Source organism: Loxodonta africana, chromosome 10 (genome assembly GCF_030014295.1).
Source record: "Loxodonta africana isolate mLoxAfr1 chromosome 10, mLoxAfr1.hap2, whole genome shotgun sequence".
NCBI classification, from domain to species: domain Eukaryota; kingdom Metazoa; phylum Chordata; class Mammalia; order Proboscidea; family Elephantidae; genus Loxodonta; species Loxodonta africana.
The window spans coordinates 71,520,614-71,543,057 of record NC_087351.1 but is presented as its reverse complement, the minus strand read 5'-3'; the positions used below and the strand labels follow the sequence as shown (position 1 = coordinate 71,543,057).

General features: G+C 38.5%; 2 protein-coding genes across 7 annotated transcripts in view; one reads left to right on the top strand and one right to left on the bottom strand.

The window, feature by feature from the left end:
* Positions 1–1,427: 1,427 nt before the first annotated feature.
* On the bottom strand, positions 1,428–20,242 carry JKAMP (JNK1/MAPK8 associated membrane protein). 6 transcript variants are annotated; one of them, XM_023546214.2, is made up of 8 exons: positions 20,120–20,204; positions 18,714–18,901; positions 17,731–17,822; positions 17,025–17,179; positions 11,757–11,963; positions 9,090–9,271; positions 4,126–4,202; positions 1,428–2,246 (listed from the first exon to the last, which is right to left on the bottom strand). In XM_023546214.2, exons 2-8 carry the CDS (start codon positions 18,730–18,732, stop codon positions 2,028–2,030), a joined length of 951 nt encoding a protein of 316 aa, XP_023401982.1. In that variant the 5' UTR covers positions 18,733–18,901; positions 20,120–20,204; the 3' UTR covers positions 1,428–2,027. The 6 variants fall into 6 exon arrangements, with proteins under 6 accessions (XP_023401982.1, XP_003408543.1, XP_010586970.1 ...); XM_003408495.4 differs by lacking the exon at positions 18,714–18,901 and having other exon boundaries at positions 20,120–20,242; XM_010588668.3 differs by lacking the exon at positions 18,714–18,901 and having other exon boundaries at positions 17,731–17,804; positions 20,120–20,192.
* L3HYPDH (trans-L-3-hydroxyproline dehydratase) overlaps positions 20,185–22,444 on the top strand; it is a 20,265-nt gene continuing 18,005 nt past the window's right edge. Inside the window, exon 1 of the mRNA XM_003408685.4 lies at positions 20,185–20,916. Coding sequence (XP_003408733.2) covers positions 20,409–20,916 — 508 coding nt within the window. The 5' untranslated portion in view covers positions 20,185–20,408. The remainder of the gene's footprint in view (positions 20,917–22,444) is intronic.

Genomic DNA, 22,444 nt, shown 5'->3' with positions numbered 1-22,444 from the left:
TTAACAAAGCTGAGGTAAGAAAAGGGTTTGTTCCATTATCGAAGCCAACTCTTCCGACAAAGATCATACTGAACTCTAAGACATAAAATGACACCGGTGAGGAGTATGCTTCTTAGCTCAAGCAAACACGAGACTACGTGGGCAACTCCTGTCTGGAGGTGAGATGAGAAGGCAGAGGGGGACAGAAGTGGGTTGAATGGACATGGAGAATACAGGGTGGACAGGAGTGTGCTGTCACATTGTAGGGAGAGTAACTAGGGTCATATAACAATGTGTGTATACATTTTTGTATGAGAAACTGACTTGAATTGTAAACTTCCACTTAAAGCACAATTTTAAAAATCCTAAGAAAAGGGTTTGTTGTTTTTTTAATGACCACATGTTTTAACAAATTTTTTAGTAACATTAGAAACTGCAATTACTATGAATTGTTCTGGTCTTGTTAAGAAAGCAAATTAAAAAAAAATGCAGGTATGTATTAAGTATTCCTGAAGTTATTTGCTAAGGGCTTGTAGTATTTCTCCTTTTGCATACATATTTTTCTGTTAGATGAGGATATGGGAGGTTAAAATGGTTCCCAGTGTATATCTGGACCAGAAGACAGAGTCCTGGTAATCAGATACATGACCCTCCCCTTTGTCCCCAGGATTCTTTGGACAACACAGAATTTTAATGGACACTTCTAACCAGTCACACCTGTATAAGCTACACACAGAGCTTTTACATTTTATTTTTATTCTTACAGGAATGAAGCAACACAAGCATACTAAAAGAGCTCATTTCCCAATGGCTGGATGTCGTCTGAAAAACACAAGTAATTAACAAAACAGCTTCAAGGATACAACTGCTGTGATTTCAAAAGGCATAAACAAAACGACAGAAAAAGTGAGTGCATCTTCTTTCATGCTGTGCAACTGTTAATATAATTCTTAAAAGTTTGAGATTTAACGTCCTTCCCTCACCCCCACCCCAAAATAACAGTAAATAACCGACTAAACAGTGTAAATGGATGAATATCATCATATTATTAGATTAAGTGCTAAAAATCCTGTTTTGCTTCCATGGTTAGAACCATGAGTCACTTAAAGCCTTCAGAGGATTAAAAATTGCCGCACACCTATCAACACCAATCACAGGAAAACGGTTTATAGATGGTATCTATTCTGTAGTTTGTTAACTCTAAGAAATCATCAATTGTGAGATGCATCCTAATTCACAGATGTCACAATGTGGAAAAAAAAATGTATGTCAGGATCAATAAAACATGGCATGTGTATATATCCTTCAAAAATGAGATATAAGAGGACGGGAATATGTGAGCATATGTGTTTAGTCATCTGGGAAAGAGGCACTAATCTTACTACTTGATGTCTTGATTTTTTTCCAGAATTAGTACAGCAAAAAACAAATGTCAGGAACATTTGAGATGTTTTATAATTAAGCTTTTAATTATGTTTTTTCTTTAAAGGTACAATAATCTGAACAAGTCTCCAACCAAATTATCTACAGAGAAAACCTGTTCTATAGAAACTATTTTGTTTTTGTAAGGTATCAAAATACTGTATTGGTGAAAATAAATAGATAACAAAACCCGACATACTTTATGTCCATGTCTGCTATCAGACCCCACATTTATAATTCATCAGAGGTGAAAAACAAATTGAAACGCAATACATGCACAATTATGCCACTGCCGCTTTCAGATTACACTGAAGGTTTTTCATAATTAAATAAAAATGAGAGCTACACACTGCTGGATACACAGAAACATGACTTTGCTCTAAGAAATAACTGAACTGTTGAGAGAGGCAAGTGCTTCTCAGGAGGCTTCTAGTGTAAAAGAGAGCAGCAAACAGAGTATTATGGTATTTTGTATTTTCCAAGTTGAGCCATAAAGTCTGTTAAGTCAAAAAAACATTAAGATACACTGACAGTCTTGTTCCCGTGTGAGGCAGAAAGTACTAATACGTTTTTTATTCTTTCCTTTTTCACTAAGAATACTTTTAAGGTTTTTTGGCATTTTACATTCAGTGGCCATTGGCTCCTTCTGAGAGTATCCTTGATGGTTCGGTAAACTTTGCAGTGAACAAGTAAAAAAGGGCTGGTGTGGGTACCAAAGCCAAAAGAGGTAAATCTTGCTCTAGTTTGTCCACTCTGGAAATGGAGATTATCCCATAGGCATGAAGTAACCAGTGGCTGAAGAGAACAATAAGTCTTTTCTTTCTGACCAGAAGATCATAGCAAGTCTACAGATTTGTATAAAAGAGAGAAAAGAGAAGATTACCAGGCTGAATCAGCTATATAAAAAAATATTACATCTTAATTTAAAACATATTACCTTTTTCCACACAAGATCATAGCATCAGAGCCATAGAATGCTAAAAGAAACCTTAGAAAACACCTAGTCTAAACACCACACTTTATAGAGGAAAAAATCAAGGTTCCCCACGGTCACATGAGCAGTCAAGAGCAATGCCAAGACAAGAGCTCATGTCTCTAAGCCCAGGTCCAGACTTTATAGATCACCAGTCACCTCTAGAAACACTATAGTTTCTTCTGAAATATATGAACTAGAAATGGAACTCTACTTCCTGCCCTGATCTACTGTAGCCATGATTCTATATGTGGGAAATGGGAGAAACATAAACCTAACTTCCTTAACCTTTAACATTCCTGAAGTGCTGCCTAAATAATTAGAAAGCAGAAGAACTGACAAGTGAATACTCCGACTTCCTATAATACTACCCCACAATATGCAGTAATGGGAAGAACCAAACTATTATAAAAGTAATATCTAAATGTGCTAATAAACATACTAAAATGTGGTTTGAATAGGCTATTTATCAACTTTCTCTTATCATTAAATGGCTTATTAACTCACCTAGAGCTGGATGCTTCCTGCTCTAACTGAAGTACATGAATGTTTTATATAAGAAAGATTCACAGGGGCAGAGACACATAGTTCCAAATTAATTTAGCAGTATATAGGAAATTTTAACTACCCAGCATAGCTGTGGATAGCAAATAAAAATTCAAGAACTGTATTTTATTCAAATATCTAATCATTTTTCCCTCAAATCTTTCCCTAAAAAGTTGTTGAAAGTACAAAAACTAATTCATTCATCTTTAATTATTAATTATATTACAATGTCGATCAAAGATTATAAAGGAGAAATGAGGATAGCTTACAACCAGAAACATCTGAATAATCACAATAAAAATATTCTGTGTAGTTTCTCTACTATTAGCCTACCTAAAAGTCACCATGATCTCTAGATTGTTCTTCTCCCTCACTCTTTCACTAATATGTAATATAAAAAGTGGTATCAACAGGAGCCAATCTAAAATATTTGCAACTCATTTTCTGTGGGCTAAGCTGTTTCGTTAAGAGCTATAAGGACGCACATTTCAACTGTAGTGAGCAATTTAAGACAGTTCATAGGCACTAGATTAGTAAGCATGAGAGTACTAAGACACTCCACACTTTTATGCCTTTAGAGTTTAGCCTCCCAACAAGGAATTCTAACAGCAGCCTTCCACTGAAATACTGAAAAGCTAGGGGCAGAGAAAGAACAGTATCAGAACTAATATGTCTATTAATGTTATCTTCAAATCACCAAAATATTAGAGATATTAGAGAGAAAAAGTAAACATCCATAATCAAGAAAATTAAATTCAGGATAAAATATAGAAGGGTATAATTATTGATGACTCTGTTAATATTGCCTTTAAAAAATAAAGTGTAAAATTAGTTTTATATATGGGAAAGCATTTTTGTATTTCCTTCTAAACACTGCTAATAAGTTTCAACATTTCAATAATTAAATATTTCTATATGGGTAAATTATGTGAAATGATTTTTCTCTACCATGCTGGATAGTTGAACCTGACTAATTGACTATTTCACTAATTGCCCAAGTTTTGTGTATATACATATGTATATATACACACACACCCCCCACCACACATTTCATAAGCTTACTAATGAGCTAAAAGCTACTGAATGACTTATCAATTAGCCAAGTATTATTAAAACAATCAGTTGTGCCATAGCATATGTATTATTCTTATTCAATTGTTAAATCTATTTTAAAAAATCTTAATGAAGGAAAAAAGATTTCCTACCTCTATTTCAGAAGCCGACATGTACACAGCCAAAGTAACCAGAGATAACACTAATATAATGTATGGAAAAGCATAATCTGAAAGACAAGTACTGGTATTATCTTGAAAAATTACACACAAATTTTCTGAATAAACCATCAAAAAATTCAAACAGTATAAATTCTCTCTAGATTGCAACCTTTCTTAACCAGTCTGTTAGAGACTTAAGCCCTAATGTCCTAAGGCACAGGTCAAGAAATTTTTTCTCTACTGGAGGTCATGGTTCCCAGACCTTCTGTTAGCCCAAGACAGGAAACATTTCCAAAGCCAACTCTTCAGACAGGGATTGGACTGGACTATAAGACATAAAATGATACTGGTGAGGAGTGCGCTGCTTAGATCAAATATACACATGAGAATATGTGTGCAGCTCCTGTGTGGAGGGGAGATCTGAAGGCCGAGGCAGACAGAAGCTGGCAGAATGGACATGGAAATACAGGGTGGAGAGAAGTAATGTGCTGTCTCATTAGGGGGACAGCAAACCAGGAGTATATGCTAAGGTGTATATATGGTTTTGTATGAGACTGACTTATTTGTAAACTTTCACTTAAAGCACAATAAAAATATATATATATATACATATATATATATATGTATATATATATGAAAAAAGAAACTTTTTCTCTAAACGGCCAGGGAGTAAATATTTTAGGCTTTGTCAAAATTACTCAACTCTGCAGTTGTAGTAGGAAAGTGGCCGTAAGACAGTACATAAATGAATGGACGTCGCTGTGTTCCAATAAAATTTTATGGACACTAAAATTTGAATTTCATATAATTTTCATATGCCAAGAAGTGTTATTCTTCCTTTGATTTTTCTCCAACCATTTAAAAATGTCAAAACCACCCTTAGCTTGTGGCCAGCTCTGCAGATCCCTGCCCTGAGGCATTTATTATACATAAAGAATTAGCTTCTGTTTATCTAGAATAGTATCGGTTATGTACCAAACTTGGGAGAATTGAAAAAACAGTTACTCAAATAATTTTCTGTGTTTTGTGGTTCAGATGAGGAACCTCAGTTGAGAAAGGATATAACAGTAATTAGATTTAATCAATAATCTTTAGAAAAGTTCATACATAAACAAACATTAAAGGTTAAATGGAACATCTAGTGTTCTTAATGTCAAAATTCTATAAACTTCTACTTCAAACACAGTATAGTAAAAAATTTTTCCTACAAAATGCCACCTTTGTCTTAAAATGTTTAAATTTATACTATGCTAAAATAAATGTACCAATTGAGAAAAACACCTTGAATTATTTTTCATGCAAATATTTTATAACAACTTCAACTAATGAAATTACAAGTCATTCTACATTACAGTATAACCTGGAGCAACTGAAATGTTAATTTAGGATGCAGCAACCAGAGATTCTGAATTACCTGAATCGGCTAATTCTAATTTACCAAAGAATGAAATGATTTGCTTGGCATTTGGAACCATTCTTTTTGCAGTCAGTGATTAAGTCTTCAATTGGCCTTCAAAAAAAAAAAAATCTGACCTACCAATAGCTAAAAAATATTGCTAATGATACAAATTTGGGACCTCATAGTAAAAAATCATCTAAAGTAAACAATGAGGAAAAGGATGTTTCTTACAAGCCCACGTTTGTAGGGGGGAATAGAGGGCAGTGCTGGGCTCCAGACAGGATTTAGAGTGGTTCTTAAATTGTAAAACAATTTGACATTTTGAGCAACTAGGTCTGGGGTGAGGCCTGGGAATGTGCATTCTGTCAAGTTCCCCTGGTGGTTCTGATACAGATCACACTTAAAAATGGCTTCAATAAGACTTCTAAACAGGTAAAAGTTTGTCATTGACATCTTCCTAACAACTTGCTACAACTTGCTATAGCCCCTACAAATCAAATATTTTCTACTTTCTTTTCAACATCATAAAATTATGACTTGGTATTATGCCCTCTGTAAGTAATCTCAGCAGACTGCATAAATTTATACCTAGTGTGAATGAATACCCATTGTCGTTGAGTCATTTCTGACTTACAGCAACCCCACAGGACAGTAGAACTGCCCCACAGGGTTTGTGAATGAGTATAACCCCTTAATCCTCCCTACAAATGTATTTTGAGTGGAGTCTTTTAACAAAATCAAAATATTTAGTGTGGGAAACAGCATTTTTCAATATAGGTGGTTACTACATAGAAAGCAACGCTTTTCACAGCTTTCCCCCCTTTCCTCCATTTCATTACCAAGAACTATCAGCAGTCTAGAATGTATGGATTTGAAGGCTGAGAATTATTACCCCTCTCCAGCCTAGGCAGCTCTCCCAAGTTCCACACTAGTATAAGTAACTACCTGTTATCTTTTGGCTGTTCCATGGATACCTAAAATTGAATTCACTTCTCCTCACCAACCTATTTATCTCCTCTAGTATTCACTATTTATTCATCCAACAGTTACTAAGCCAGAAAGCTACTTTATTATATTCTCCCATTCCCCCAACCTCTATCATTAATTGGTTACCTAGTTTACTCTACCTTCTAAATGGAGTCCCTGGGCATGCAAACAGTTAATGAGCTTGGCTGCTAAGAAAGGCTGGCAGTGTTAAGTCTATCCAGAGACTCCTTGGAAGAAAGGCCCAGAGATCTACTTCTAAAACATCAGCGGTTAAAAACCCCATGGAGCACAAATTCTACTCTGACACACATGACTCATGACTCATGCCATGAGTTTGGTTTGGTTTATCTTCTAAATAGCTGAGGTGAGACTTTCAAGCTTGGATTACTGCAATAATCTCTTAACTGACTTCCCCATGTTCTCTTCCAACTTCCAATCTATGTTTCATACTGCTATCAAGTTAGCATTCTAAAATGCAAATCTGATCATGCACTCTTCTGCCTAAATCCTTTAAAGGGTAGACCCCTATTCCCTAAAGCAAGAATACTGTTGTTGTGTGCCATCCAGTCGATTCTGACTCATAGTGACCACATAGGACAGCACAGAGCTGCCCCAAAGGGTTCCTTAGGTTGTAATTTTTATGAAAGAAGCCCTGGTGGCACAACGATTAAGTGCTTGGCTACTAACCAAAAGGTTGGTGGTTTGAACCAAACAGCTGTTCCACAGGAGAAAGATGAAGCAGTCCACTTTCATAAAAATTACAGCCTTGAAAACCCTATGGGGCAGTTCTACCCTATCCTACAGGGTCACTATGAGTCAGAACCAACTTGATGGCTATGGGTTTGGTTTTGGTTTATTTGAATCCTTACAGGAGCAGATTGCCTGGTCTTTTCTCCTACAAAGCAGCAGGGGGTCTGAACTGCTAACTTTTTGGGTAATAGCCGATCACTTAATCATTATATCACCAGGCTCCTTAAGCAAGAATACCAATCCAAAACCCACTGCCATCAAGTTGAATTCTGACTCATAGGCACCCTATAGAACAGAGTAGAACCGCCCCATAGTGTTTCTGAGGCTGTAAATCTTTAACAGAAGCAGATGCCACATCTTTCTCCCTCAGAGTGCCCGGTGGATTTCAACTGCCAATCTTTCAGCTAGTAGCTGAACTCTTAACCACCGTGCACCAGGGCTCCTAAGCAAGAATAAAAAAAAATGCCTACCCTGCAAAACAAACAAGCAAACAAAAACAGTTGCCCTTGAGTTAATCTCCTTTTTTCCAAAGGGCCTCTAGGCAGACTGGAGCCACCAACCTTTCAGTTAGCAGCTGAGTTTGTTAACCGTTTGCACACCCGGGAACTCCCAAATGCCTACCCATTACTCATTGCTTTCCAGTCAATTCTGACTCATAGCTGCCCTATAGGACAGAGGAGAACTGCCTCATAGGGTTTCCTAGACTGTAACATTTGTGGAAGCAGACTGCCACATCTTTCTCCTGAGGAGCAGCTAGTGGGTTTGAACCCTCAACCTTTTGGTTAGCAGCTGAGAGCTTAACCACTGCACGACCAGGTAGATGGGCAAATGACTGAAGTGGGCCAAACCTAAAACAGAATGGTAAGAGCTGGAGAGAACTGTAGATTTTCAAATACCATGCAGGACAATTGAAACAGTACATCAGAATATGAGGGATAACAGACCTCTGCTAGTCTCCAATCCCCTATTCCCTAGAGCTTACCCTTGGATCCTATCTCACTTTGAACCAAATTACATTACCAAACTACGTTTCTTGCGTAATGATGCCCAGTCTTGCCCAGTCCCTTTAGGCCAAAATTCTGGCCCTCTGTACCCTGATAGGCTCCATATGTAAAAGCTGGTATCTAATATCCTTGGAATATTTAATGTCACATATTCAAATAAGTACCATACCATGTCTCCTCTAGGTATTTATCTCTTTCTTGCTTTTATCTCCTAGTAGTTTGTGAGCCCTTTAACAATGACTTTTTATTATTCTTCTTTTGAGCCACAATTCAGTCTGAACAGTTAGTGAACAAATAAACAACTGGATATGTTAAAATAAAGGACACATTAAGACCTTTTGGCTGTATCTAGAAGATTTTCATAGAGAAACTTAGAAATCTAAGACTTGATGCAAAAAAGTATATATTACTGAAATTGCCACATATCACATACAAAAACTGGTTTTTGTTTTTTAATTTATATTCAGTCACAATTCAGTCTGAATGGTTACTGAACAAATAAACTCAGGTTTTTTTTTTTTAATGTCTTTGGTTCATTTAATATCTCTTTGTTTAGGTTACGAGCCTCAAGAGCAAGGTATTCTCTAAACAGAAATCAGTTTGATTAGCTGTTGAGAATTTCTATTCCAATCCAAGAAACCCATGATTATTTTTGTAAGATTAATTGTATGTTTTGGCAAAAATACATACTAAGGTTTATTTTCAAATTAAAAATATTTTAAAGGTAAAAAAACTCCAAAATTAAATTCAGAAAAAATATTGCTTATCACATATAATAATAAATATATTTCATCTACTTTACCCATCAAACTTACATAAAAGGCCTCCACCAACTGCCTGAAGCACAGTCAAAATTGGGAAGAAGTAAAGTGCAGCATAAATACTTTTAAATCGATCAGACTTCCCTAACCCACAAGCAATCTTCTTTACCAGAAGAGGTCGGAGCAGCATCATTAATACCAGGCAAAATGCATAATAGATAAATACAATGGTGTATCTGTAAAATAAGAAATTTTTAACATGAAAAATATGTTTTTGAAACACTTTCTTCTTGAACACTTTTAAGATCCTTAAACAGGTTTAAAAAGTTTTTTAGAAGTCTATCCATTGCATATTCAAACTGGTAAAACGCTGGCCAAGCAGACTCTCATGCACTGCAGGACAGTGTATACAGGGGTTCCTGCCTAGAAGGCAGTTTAGAAATTTGTATCAAAATTCCTAAAAATTTTTATGCCCTTTGATCCAGCAATTTTACTGGTAGAAATTTATCAAAGGGAAATAATAAAGGATACAAAAAAGATCCTTATGAACAAGGATTTTTGTTTTCTATATAATAAAGAAAAATTGGGGAAAAAATATTCAACAATAGGCAAATGGTTAAATTTTATAGTACATTCATGCAGGAACATCATACAGCCATCAAAAATCTAGTTATAAAGGAAATGATAATGACAAAAGTAACTGCCTAGTATATTAAGCAGCAGGTTACAAAATGGCATGTGTACAGTATAACCTTAATATCCTTTAAAAAGTATACACATACATACAGAAATGAAACTGGAAAGAGAAAATGTTATCTTAACTGACAGAGCTGTGCTGACATTCTGAGGCTACACCTAACTTGGCAGGAAAAAGTCAGACGTAGCCTCAGAATGTCAGCATGGCTCTCTCCATCAGAATCATCACACAGCTTCACTGATTACAACATAATTCATCTATTCACCATCTCTGAATTAAGTAGTTTTTTTTTTTCTCAGTAGCTTTACCAACAGTCACTGTAGAACAGCCTGCCTTGTTTTATTAATTACATAAAATAATGGTTTTAGAAAATGATGAGGAAATTTTATAGTAACCTAATTAGAGGGAGCTGTTTTTTTTTTTGTCAAGGGTCCAGAATGAGGGTGGGGAGCACCTATTTGCAATTTCTGTTCTAATCTTGTATTTTTTTATCCTTCTACTATAGGCTTAGAAATACTAAATAAATAAACACTATATATGTGACTAGAAGTAAATAAATTTAATTTCATCTTGAATAGGGTGGTTATACATCTTATGTAAATATGGTATCTGATTCACTTACTGAGCCCTCTTTGTAGAACCAGAGGAAGCCCTGGTGGCGTGGTGGTTAAGAGCTACAGCTGCTTACAAAAAGGCTGGCAGTTTGAATGGACCAGGTGCTCCTTGGAAACCCTATGCAGCTGTTCTATTCCGTCCTATAGGGTCGCTAAGTCGGAATCAACTCAATGGCAACAGGTTTTATATAGGACTAGGTTAAGTTTCTAAGGTTCCCAAGACCACATCTGACTAGAAAGTAATTGAAGCTGAGGGTTATAGCTCTACTAAATCAACAAAGAAATAATTAGTCTTTTATATGTAAATTACATATTAATACATATGTATGTGTGTGTATATATTTTATCTCATATATATGTGTATACACACACACACACACACACACGAGATAAATAATTTGCAAGGCTTACACGTAGGAAGGGGCCCTGGTGGTGCACTGGTTAAAAGATTGGCTGCCAACCAAAAGGTCAGCAGTTCAATGTGTAGGAAGCAAGAGAAGAAACTTCATTCTCTATATCTGGATCTTTTTTTTTTTTAATTATCTTTTTACACATGTGTATGTTTTTAACACTCTACTATTAAGACTTTGCTCAAAAAGGGCACATTTCAATGCGTATATTATGTAATGAAAACTTGCTATGAGAACATAAATACCACACTTCCCTATTATACCGTCACCAAGAAAAACACATCAAAAGAAACATCAACAATTTATATAAATTTTGAAACGAAGTTGTCTGGGATAATATTATACAGGGTCTTACGAATTTGGTATTTTTAAAAGAAAACATTTTGATAGAAATCGCCAACATTCATTTGGGAAAAACATTAAGCCACGCGCTCCGATAATAATGCCAGCTGCCATGAAGTGGCTCCTCTAGGTAAAGCCCTACACATGGTATCTGATGTATGCTGACTGACTGAATCCTCACAATCGCTTTATAAGGTATTATTATTCCCATTTTATCAATGGGAAAACTGAGGTTATAAGAGGCTCTGTAACATGCTCAAGTTAATGTAGCAACTGGCAGACCTGGAATTGAAACCCAAGACGATTTTTGGCTTCCAAATCTATACTTTCCTCTATGACAGATACTATGTCTCTGCTGCATGTCAAAAAGGTTTTAACTCCATTTTTTAAAAAACTCTTAAGAAACATGTTGCTTATTTTAGAAATGTTCATAACTTTTTAACACCAACACAAAAATATTTTCACTTCTATGATAGTGAGATACATTTCTATTTCCCCCCATTAGTCTATACTACGTATGCCTCAGGAGAAGAAAATCCTTTCTATTTGCCCAGTGCCTAGATGCCATTTTGTAATGCTCAATATGTTGAAATAAATAAAATCTTAATAATCCTTACAGTTTTTTTTTTTTTAAATGATCTTAAGCCTAAATACTTACAGTGGGTAGACAGCTTCATGAGTACAGTGCACTGTGGTAACATAATCTGGACTTGGGTTGTAAAGCATTGTGTACCAGTCAGAAAGCATCAATACTCGACATGAACGGATATGAAGAACACCAACTGGATCACTCACAAGTAAGGTGATAATAGCTGCCATGCTGCACTCAAATAACGCAGTGATATGCTGGAAAAGTGCACTGGAACTAGAGAAGCAAAAAGAAGCACAATTGCCAGAGAAACTTCAATATTTAAGTAGCTTTTAATAAAACCTGTATTTGTTTCAAAATTTGGGTTCTAAAAATATTTTAAACTGAAAAATCCTAAAACTAAAAAATCTTCTAAACAGATAGGGAAAGACAGTATGTGAAAACTACTTTAAAAGAGCTTATAACCCTGTTTACTAAAAGGGATAGATACTCATCCCAGGTAAGACTGTGCCAATATTATCTAAATGTATAACAGAAGAGCAGAAATTAGATCTATCCTCTCTTACTATCTAAACAAATTACTGTTACTAAAAACTTCCTAAAGTTATCTATATATCATTTTGAGTTACCGTAAAATAGAAAAATACCTAGAAGATTACGTTACACGTTTTCAAGTGTAATAAACAATAAACATCATGAGCTTACCATCTAACCCAACTAGAACATTACCAATAACTTATATCTACCTCTGTGTTCCTCCCCACCACATACCTGCTGTCATGGACTGAATTATGTCCCCGCAAAAATGTGTGTATTACCTTGATTAGGCCATGATTCCCAGTATTCCGTGGTTGTCCTCCACTTTGTGATTGTAGTTTTATGTTGACAGGATTAGGGTGGGATTGTAACACCACCCTTACTCAGGTCACCTCCCTGATCCAATGTAAAGGGAGTTTCCCTGAGGCATGGCCTGCACCACCTTTTATCTTTTAAGAGATAAAAGGAAGCAAGCAGAGAGTTGGGGACCTCATACAGCCAAGAAAGCAGTACCGGGAGCAGAGTGTGTCCTTTGGACCAGAGGTCCCTGCACCTGAGAAGCTCCTTGACCAGGGGAGGACTGATGAAAAGGAATCTTCCTCCAGAGCCGACAGAGAGAGAATGGCTTCCCCTGGAGCTGATACCCGAATTTGGACTTTTAACCTACTTTACTGTGAGGAAATAAATTTCTCTTTGTAAAAGCCATCCACTTGTGGTATTTCTGTTATAGCAATAGCACTATATGTCTAAGACAGAATTTGGTACTGAGGGAGTGGGGTGCTGCTCTAACAGATACCTAAAATGTGGAAGCGGTTTTGAAACTGAAAGGATACAGGAGCAGCAGCAACAGAGGGCCAGCAGGAGCAGAGAGCCTGCAGTGGCAGAGAAGTGGCAGCAGAGAACCTGTAGCAGCAGAGCCAGGAGACCAGTGTGAAACAGCATTGGGACCGACCTACAGAGCGAGAGAGCTGAGCGCCTGCGTGCAGGAGGCTTCCTGGCGGAGTGGGGTGCCTCCAGGCACTTATTGGAGCTACTGAGCATTGGAACACTTGCCCCAGTGGGGCAGATGTGGGCGTGAAGCCCAAGGAGCCGAGAGGCCAAGAAATCAAGCAGAAGCTGAAGAAACGAACACAAGAAGTCCAGCTGCCTCAGTCTCAAAAGGTACGGTCTTGACCTCTGGGATTTCAAAGGGTGGAACCATGGCCTCTGGTGTTTCTAAGGGTGGAGATGCCACTCAGATGGATTAGGAGAATGAAGCACCTAAAGCCGAAAGAGCAGAGTTGCCATCCCAGTGGGCCTGGAAGGCGGAGCTGAAGCCCAGAGCCAAGGGGCTGCCACTCAGAATCCAGAGACTGTGGCCCACACCTGAAGGCTAGAGGGCAGGGTCATTGTGTAAATTGCCTAAGAATAAAGGGGTATTTTCAAACCTTTGAGGGCTAATATAATGTGTTCTGCTGACTTGCTTGGTGCCTGTTATTCCTTCTTTTTCTCCAGCTTATCTCATTTGTAACGGAAATGTCTAACTTGTGCCTGTTCTGCCATTGTACCTTTGGAAGCAGGTAACTTGTATTCTAGATTGCAGTGAGGAAGAATTTTTGGATTTTGGACTGAGTTGATTTAAGACTTTTGCTATAATATGATGGGATGAATATGTTTTGCATGTTGCAAGAATGTGATTTTTGGGGGGCCAAAAGGTAGAATATCATGATTTAATTATGTCCCCCCCAAAATGTGTGTATTACCTTGGTTAGGCCATGATTCCCAGTATTCCGTGGTTGTCCTCCATTTTTTGACTATAGTTTTATGTTGAGAGGATTAGGGTGGGATTATAACACCACCCTTAGTCAGGTCACTTCCCTGATCCAATGTAAAGGGAGCTCCCCTGGGGTGTGGCCTGTAGCACCTTTTATGTCTTAAGATAAAAGGGAAGCAGGCAGAGTTGGGGACCTCATACAACCAAGAAAGCAGCACCGGGAGCTAAGCACATCTTTTGGACCTGGAGTCCCTGCACCCGAGAAGCTACTCAACCAGGGGAGGACCGATGACAAGGAATCTTCCTCCAGAGCTGACAGAGAGAGAAAGGCTTTCCCTGGACCTGACACCTTGGACTTTTAGCCTCCTTTACTGTGAGGAAATAAATTTCTCTTTGTCAAAGCCATTCACTTGTGGTATTTCTGTTACAGCAGCACTAGATGTCTAAGACACCTGTCTTTCCCCAAGGTAACTATTATACTAAATTGTTCGTTGCTTTTATTAAAAGTTTTTCTTCCAAATGTATTTATGCTTCAAAACCACTGTTTACTTTTGCTTATTTTTGAGCTCTATAAAACGATATCGCACTAACATAAATGTTTTTTTTTTAATCATTCTGAATTACATTTCCAAGAGTCATCCATGTGGCTGGTTATAGCTGAGATTCAGTCATTTTCACTGCTACATAATATTTCACTGTGTGACCATATCATGATTTGTTTATCTATTCTGCTTTGTTAAATGTGTTTCACATGCCTTCCTCTCAGTTTGTGTGTTAAATTTTCATTTTGTGATGTCTTTTTACGAACAGTTGTTCTAAATTTTAATATAGTTGACTTTATGAATTTTTTTCTCTGGTTAGCAATTTTAATGTTTTCCTTACAGAATTCTTTACCACCTCAATACAAGAAAAATATTACCTTGTATTTTTTTATGAAGGTTTCTTAAGGTTTTGCATTTCACATCTACATCTTTAACTCATGTGTAATAGATTTCTGTGTATAATGTAAGGTAAAATCTAACTTTAGATTTTCCCACTTGGGTACCCAACTGTCCCAGCAGCATTTTACTGAATAGTCACTACTTTCCTCCAACTGATTTACCATGCCACTTCTGCCATATAAAGTTTCAAATATAAGTCTGTCTATCTTTAGGCTATTTTGTTCCTGGGGTCCATTTATTTATCCCTGAGACAACTGAATAATATAATAACAATTATTGGTATTACATTCTTCTTCAACAGCAATCTTGGCTATTGCTGGCCCTTTGCTCTTCCATATAAATTTGAGAATCATCTTGTCAAGTTCCATAATATAAATCCAATGTAAATTGAACTTATATCAATATAAACCCTATGTAAACTGAATTTATATTTAAAGATCAATTTAAAGGAAAATAATATCTTTTTAATAGTAGATCTTCCTAATCATGAAAGTGGACTATATATGTATCTCACTTAGGTATACTTTAATGTCTACTTAGTCTTAGCTACTTTATAGTACAGGTGTTATCATAAATGGAATATAGGAAAGTAATTTTTTTTTTTTTTAATATTTATCTTACAGCCAATCTCTTCACTAAACTCTTATTATTTCTAATATCTAGTCTGTGGATGCTTTTGAGCTTTCTATTTGAACAATGTTTTAGTTATCTAACACTGCCAAACAAAATAACCCAGAACTTTGTGGCTTAAACAACTGCTGGTTATTTCTCAATATTCTGAGGTATGACAGGTGAGCTGGACAGTCCTTTCCGCTCCATGTAATGCTGATTTGGGCTGCAGTCAACTGGAGGCTGGCTAGGCTGCAACATTCAAGATGCCTTATTCATATGGTGGGAGTTAATGCTGGGAGCACAGCTGGGGGTGATGATGGGAGCATCTTAGTTCTTTTCCACATAGCCTCTTTTGTCTTTGGTGTTCTGAAATTTAACTGTGATGCATCAAGGAATGAATTTCTTTTTTTTATTTATTCTGCTTAGGGGAAGCATTTTGCTTCCTAAATCTGTGAATCTATGTTTTTCATTATTTCTTTAAAACTTACAGAAAAATTATCTTTAGATATGTGTTCTTCTTCATTTTCTGATAAGGTAGAGGATTAAAGAAAACCAGTATGGCTGAAACGTACTAAAGTAGGATATGATTTCTCATATCCAGTGAAATAAACCTCACATCCTTACCAAACCCTTCACATTCTGGCCTCAACCTCCCCTAACTAGTCTTTTTGGTGCCTCTCTGCCATATGTAACCCACACCTTTGCCACCCCAGACTACTTCCATTCCCACCCCCAGCAGCTCTCGTATTTCAGATCCTCATCCCACTGATTACTCTGTTTCCTCTGCCTAAGATGTCCTGTTTTTGAAGCCTTTTGTATCCCACCAGGCAGTTTATCTCTCCATTCTTCGTGACTCCCAGGGCATTTTGTTTATAATTCTTCCATTATGCTTCTAAGATTGACTTATAATTATTTGCATATACATTTGTCTTCTCTGCAAGATTATGACAAGAGACCATGTCAGTTATTTTTCTACCTCCTTCCCTAATATTTTAAGCATGAAATATAGTGCTTAAATAAGGTTTAAATAAGGCTGCCTTAAATAAGGTTGCCTTAATGTGTTACTATGAGTTTTCATAATTACGTTACAGCGGTATTATTTTTAAACATCCGCTAAATTATACTAGGTTATTAGTATTAAATGACAACGTGTTTGTTCTACAATGATAAACAGTTTGTAATAATAACCACCTTTTTTTTTTTTTTTTTAAATCTTTTGGAGAAAACCAATAAAGAACATAACTGACAGACAGAAAAATATTCCTTTAAGGTCATTTAGAATAAAACAAACACAGGGTAGTTCCCTTATTAATTTTAATTACTGAGGCATGCCCTATCACAAAATTTCCTTACCAGAGTCAAAAGTAAACAGAATATAAGAAAAAATAGGCTTATCACACTTAAAACAACCCAAGAAATATAATTACTTGATAAGGTCTTCTAAATGATAACTAGTCCAACATCAGCTTACCCAGATTCATAGAAAGTGCTAACCTCTTTTTCCCTGAGTACCATTCGATGAAGAACCAATGCAAAACAAGAGGCAGCATAGCCATGAATCCAAGATATAGCCAATCGTAAAGTTCTGGAGACCCTGTACAAGGTTGACAATGTTTCTGTGCATCTGTTCTCTGTCCTCTTGGGCACACCTACAATACATGAAAACAATACTTTATGTTTAGATATTAGTTTAGAACACTAACACCTAAAAAAATCATTTTACAAGATACCTCATTTCAGTTTAAACATCTAAGTTTATACATGCAGCCTTAAGAAATAAAAAGGAGACGGTGTAAGTTTAAAAAAAAAAAGGTATTGTACTTACTATATAAATAGTTGACTATTTAATGACTATTTTCCTTCAGTGGAAAACCTACTTACTAATGCTGTATAAAATTAATTACAAAGAAATATTCCATAGTTGTAATGTTAACTTACTGTCCAAGTCACTGTGCTAAATCATTAGTAATTAGAAATTCCTGTGAAATGATAAAATGTTTTGAAAAATACTTAGTAATTGTGACTGTAAGAAAGATATAATGTACTACTGACAACATAACGTAAATAAGAATTTTATTAACGTCTCCATTTTTCTTTTACGAAGTAATGAGTGTATTTTTTAAAAAAAGATACATGTGAAAATATTTCAAAAGCAAATCAATTTAAAAAATGAAGTAACATATACAAATGCAAAACTTACCCCACATTCTCCATATACTGGAATTGAGCCATTTTTAAATAATAGGGTCTTCCCACAATAAAGTCCAAGGCATGCTGGTTGAATATCGACAGCTTTTTAAAAACAAACGTCAGTATAGTAACATCTTTTGTAATTATAAAAAATAATGCAATAATAGCTGAAGCACTTGGCAGAAGTCTCTCAACAGTTTTGACTTAAAAATGATATATTTTAGACAAAAGTCCTGATGCATTCAAACTCAAATTTAAATTTCTGCTTTTACACTTTAACACTGCAGAGTGTTATACTGGAACCTTGCTATTAGTACTGTTCAAGCAGCAGAGTGGGATCAAGTCCCAGAACTCAATGCCTAACGTGGCAGGTATGTCTCCAGCCACTCCCCTAGATTAGTTTCACCATGGAGTCAGTTCCAACTCAAAGCAATCCTGTAGGACAGAGCAGAACTCCCCATAGGGTTTCCAAGGCTATAATCTTTATGGAAGCAGACTGCCACATCTTTCTCCCTCGGGGCCACTGGGGGGTTCGAACCACCAACTTTTTGGTTAGCAGTCCAGTGCTTAACTACTGTGCTACCAGAGATTAGAGTTTAACTTTCGAATTCCATTGATTATAAAGTTTGAAAAAAATTTTAACTGAAGAACTGATAAAAGGCATCACCTTTTTGCTTGGCCTACACAGGCACATACAATCTATCATCACTGTCTCTCATAAGAGAACACATTTTAACACCAAGAAGGCAGAAAAAAACGTAATTTCAGAATAAAGGACAGGTGTTTAAAGTAAATAAAACCACCTTTATGAAAAATCTAGTGCATGTCCTCACTTTTATTTTTATGGAGGACAAGAGAAAAAATTTCATTAAGGGCTGTCACTGGACCTCTGACCAGCATTTGAGAGCCACAGCTTTAAAATCAACCCTCCTGATCTCAGGGCATGAGGAAAATAAAAACCACTACTTCTTTACAAAAAGTTCAGGAACATACAGGTTGTTTTTGACCTCATCAACAGGGGGAAATTCCTGAAGGAGTTTTCAGCAATGGCATCTGATTTCCTTCATTCACAGGTTTATTAATTCAATAAACATGTTATTGAGTGCCAGATTCCCCACTGGCTAGGGTCCACGGAGATCCACAGAGGTACATGACAGTCTCTTGCTCAAAGAACCTACAGCCTAGCATGGAAAAATGCAAAACAGCTGTGGTCACGATATGAATTAATCTGAAAAATAATTATTCATTTTATGACTATTCTTGAGCACTCATTTCCCAAATCTTCATGAACTCACATTCTAGAAACTGCCTGGCCCACAGTGCCCTTTCTCCTTCCAAATGCAAGTAGACATTTCATATCCTTCTCCTTGCCCTGCTGAGACATACTAGAAACAGCACTGATTAAAATGTCTCAAATTTAATATTTTCACTTTCATCAAATTTCTGACTTGTTTTTTTGAAATTCATGGGCTTTTCTGCCTTATTTGACACTTTTTTTTTTTTAAACCAATTGTAATCACAATGCCTCAAACTAATACAGGATAATAAATCGTGGTTCTAATTTTGAGAAGGCAAGGAGAGGTTGAAGAACTGGAAGCTGCTTCTATAAGGGCTTTGCGTCTATAACCAAACACCAAACCGGCTGCCGTAGAGTCGACTCCGACTGATAGCGACCCTGAAGAACAGAGTAGAGCTGCCCCATAGGGTTCCCAAGGAGCGGCTGCTGGTTCAAACTACCGACGTTTCGGTTAGCATCGGCGCTCTTAACCACTGCCCCACCAGTGCTCCTTTTCACCTATAGGCTTTTAATAAATATTTAAATTTAAAGTTTCTCAAAATCCAAGGTCGGAAAACCAATACATACAATAAACTGAAAGCACCAGCTCATCATCGAACAAACAGAAGCCTGACTCCCTGTGTCCGCTCAATTTCCCTTTCGTTTCCTCTAGTGAACGACGGCTAAAATTTTAAGCCTTGTCTTTTTTGTGTGTGTGGCAACGGTGTCGTCCCTCTGTGAAAGGCCATATAAATTTACAGTTCATGCTGAAGCGGGAGACAACAGTTATTCAGCAAGCCCGCGTTTATTTTGAAGTCAACCCTTATGAATGTGTTTCCTCCACATTTAACAAAGGAACTGAAGTGGCATATATAACAACAAAACAACAACAAAGGACTGCCCTTTCCCGCGCACACAGCCGGCTTCCCTCTGCAGCCCGTCAGAAGCCGACACCACCCCAACCAGGGGAGGAGTTCGGACCCCAGCCGGACCGCGGGCGGGGAGCGAGGGGCAAGGATGTGCGTTCCGATGGCCGCGCCAGCGGGAGCCGAGGTCAGAGCGGCAGGGGAGGAAACAAGCAAGTACTAAGGTAAAACTCTCCGGGACCTCAGCGACCACTCACCCATGGGCCGCTCGAAGGCTTCCCTGAAGAAAGGGAAGCTCTGAGATCAGAAGACCCGGCCTCAGCGTCCGGACATCCGGGCCACCGAGGCCCTAGCAGCTCCGCCTCCCTGTAACCCGGGCGACGGCTCCGAAGCCCCGCCCCCGTCTCGCTCTGTTTGGGTCTGTTTTCCCAAGCCCCGCCCCCTGACACGGCCACGCGCCCTGCCTTCCTCCTATTAGGTACGCGGGCGGGGCTGGGGCTTGAGGCGTTTCCAGCTGGGTGGAGATTGCGACGCTGAACGCAGACAATGGAGCGCGCGCTGGCTGTGCCCCAGCTGCCACCGCACGACCCGAAGACCCCAGTGCTGTCGGTGGTGGATATGCACACCGGCGGCGAGCCCCTGCGCATCGTGCTAGCTGGGTGTCCGGAGGTCGTCGGCCCCACGCTGCTGGCTAAGCGGCGCTACATGCGCCAGCACCTTGACCACGTACGACGGCGGCTCATGTTCGAGCCCCGAGGGCACCGGGACATGTATGGAGCCGTCCTGGTGCCTAGCGAGCTGCAGGACGCACACCTAGGAGTCCTGTTCCTGCATAACGACGGCTACAGCTTCATGTGCGGGCACGCCGTCCTGGCGCTGGGCCGCTTCGCGCTCGACTTCGGGCTGGTGCCTGCGCCCCCGGCTGGCGCCCGCGAGGCCCACGTCAACATCCACTGCCCGTGCGGGCTAGTGGCCGCGTTCGTGGCGTGCGAGGGCGGCCGCAGTCGCGGCCCGGTGCGCTTCCACAGCGTCCCAGCCTTCGCGCTGGCCACAGGTAACCCGCGGGACCCTCCTAGCTCCGGGTGGTGCCGCAACCGGGACGCAGCTAACAACACTAACAGTCTCGCACGAGCTGAAACCCAAAGGCGCAACTAACCCAACCCCAGAGCTCTTGCCACTAATAAAAAGGTAATTCTAAATCACTGCAAATGTGTTTTCGCATCTTAGCGTTGCAAATTTGTGCAGTGCATGCAACTAGATTATCCTGCTGATTGCATCTGCCTCCGGTCTTGGGTGAGCCATGAGGAATATAGACTAACGTGCTCCCCTGTGCTCCCCTTACTCAGCACCTTGTTCGTCATCGTCATGCATTTTATGGAGGTTTTGTCTTTGGGTAAAGCAAAGTAAGCTAAGGTCAAGGAAAGAGCAAAAAACAGTGTACTGGGATTTCAAGCCAGGCTCAGTACACCTGATAGACGCATCATTATCATCTCTAAAACACTGTCTCCTTTTCTTCCTCTGCAAAAAGGGCGTTCCCCAGTTCTTTGGGAGAGAATTAAATAACAATGAATGAAGTAAGTAATTTATACATCATGATGATACAGGCACTGCTGTTTTTATTTATGAACAGGGACAGATTTAGCCTGGGTTCAAATTCTGCTCAACCACTTAAACCCATGCAACCTTAATCAAATTACTTAACCTATTTGCGCCTGCGTTTCTGCATTTGTTGTCTTATAGAATTGTGATAAGTAAATGAAAGGTACTTAAAAGTAACAAAAAAATGTAAACTATATTCCTACAGACAGAGAGACTGCAGGACGTATGGGGTTGTTAAGAATTCTGTAGATGCGTAGGTCTTTGAGAGCCCCTGAGTGGTGCAAACTGTTAGCACGCTGGGTTGCTAACCAAAAGGTTGGAAGTTCAAATCTACACAGAAGCTCCTGGGAAGAAAAGCTAGGCAAACTACTTCAAAAAAAATCAGACTTGAAAACTCTATGAAGCACAGTTCTACTCTAACACATGGTGGGGTTGCCATGAGTTGGAGTTGGCTTCTTCTGCAACTGGTGTGTAAACCAGATACTGAACCTGTTGTCATGGAGTCAATTTTGACTCATAGCAACCCTATAGGACAGAGTAGAACTGCCTCATAGGGTTCCTTAGGCTGCAGTCTTTACAGGAGCAGATCACCGGATGTTTTCTTCCATGGAGCTGCTGGTATATTCAAACCACCAACCTTTCTGTTAGCAGGTGAGCGCTTAACTCTTGTGCCACCAGAGCCTCTTAAACTGGTATATAGAGCACTTAATAGGTTTTGGTGGCTTTCTTTGTACAGAGCCTTGTGTGTCATGTAAATCAGGGAGAGTCTATAAGTGCATTATGCAGATGACACAACCTTGCTTGCTGTAAGCGAAGAGGACTTGAAACACTTATTGATGAAGATCAAAGACCACAGCCTTCAATATAAATTGCACATCAACATAAAGAAAACCAAAATCCTCACAACTGGACCAATGAGCAACATCATGATAAACGGAGAGAGATTGAAGTTGTCAAGGATGTCATTTTACTTGGATCCACAA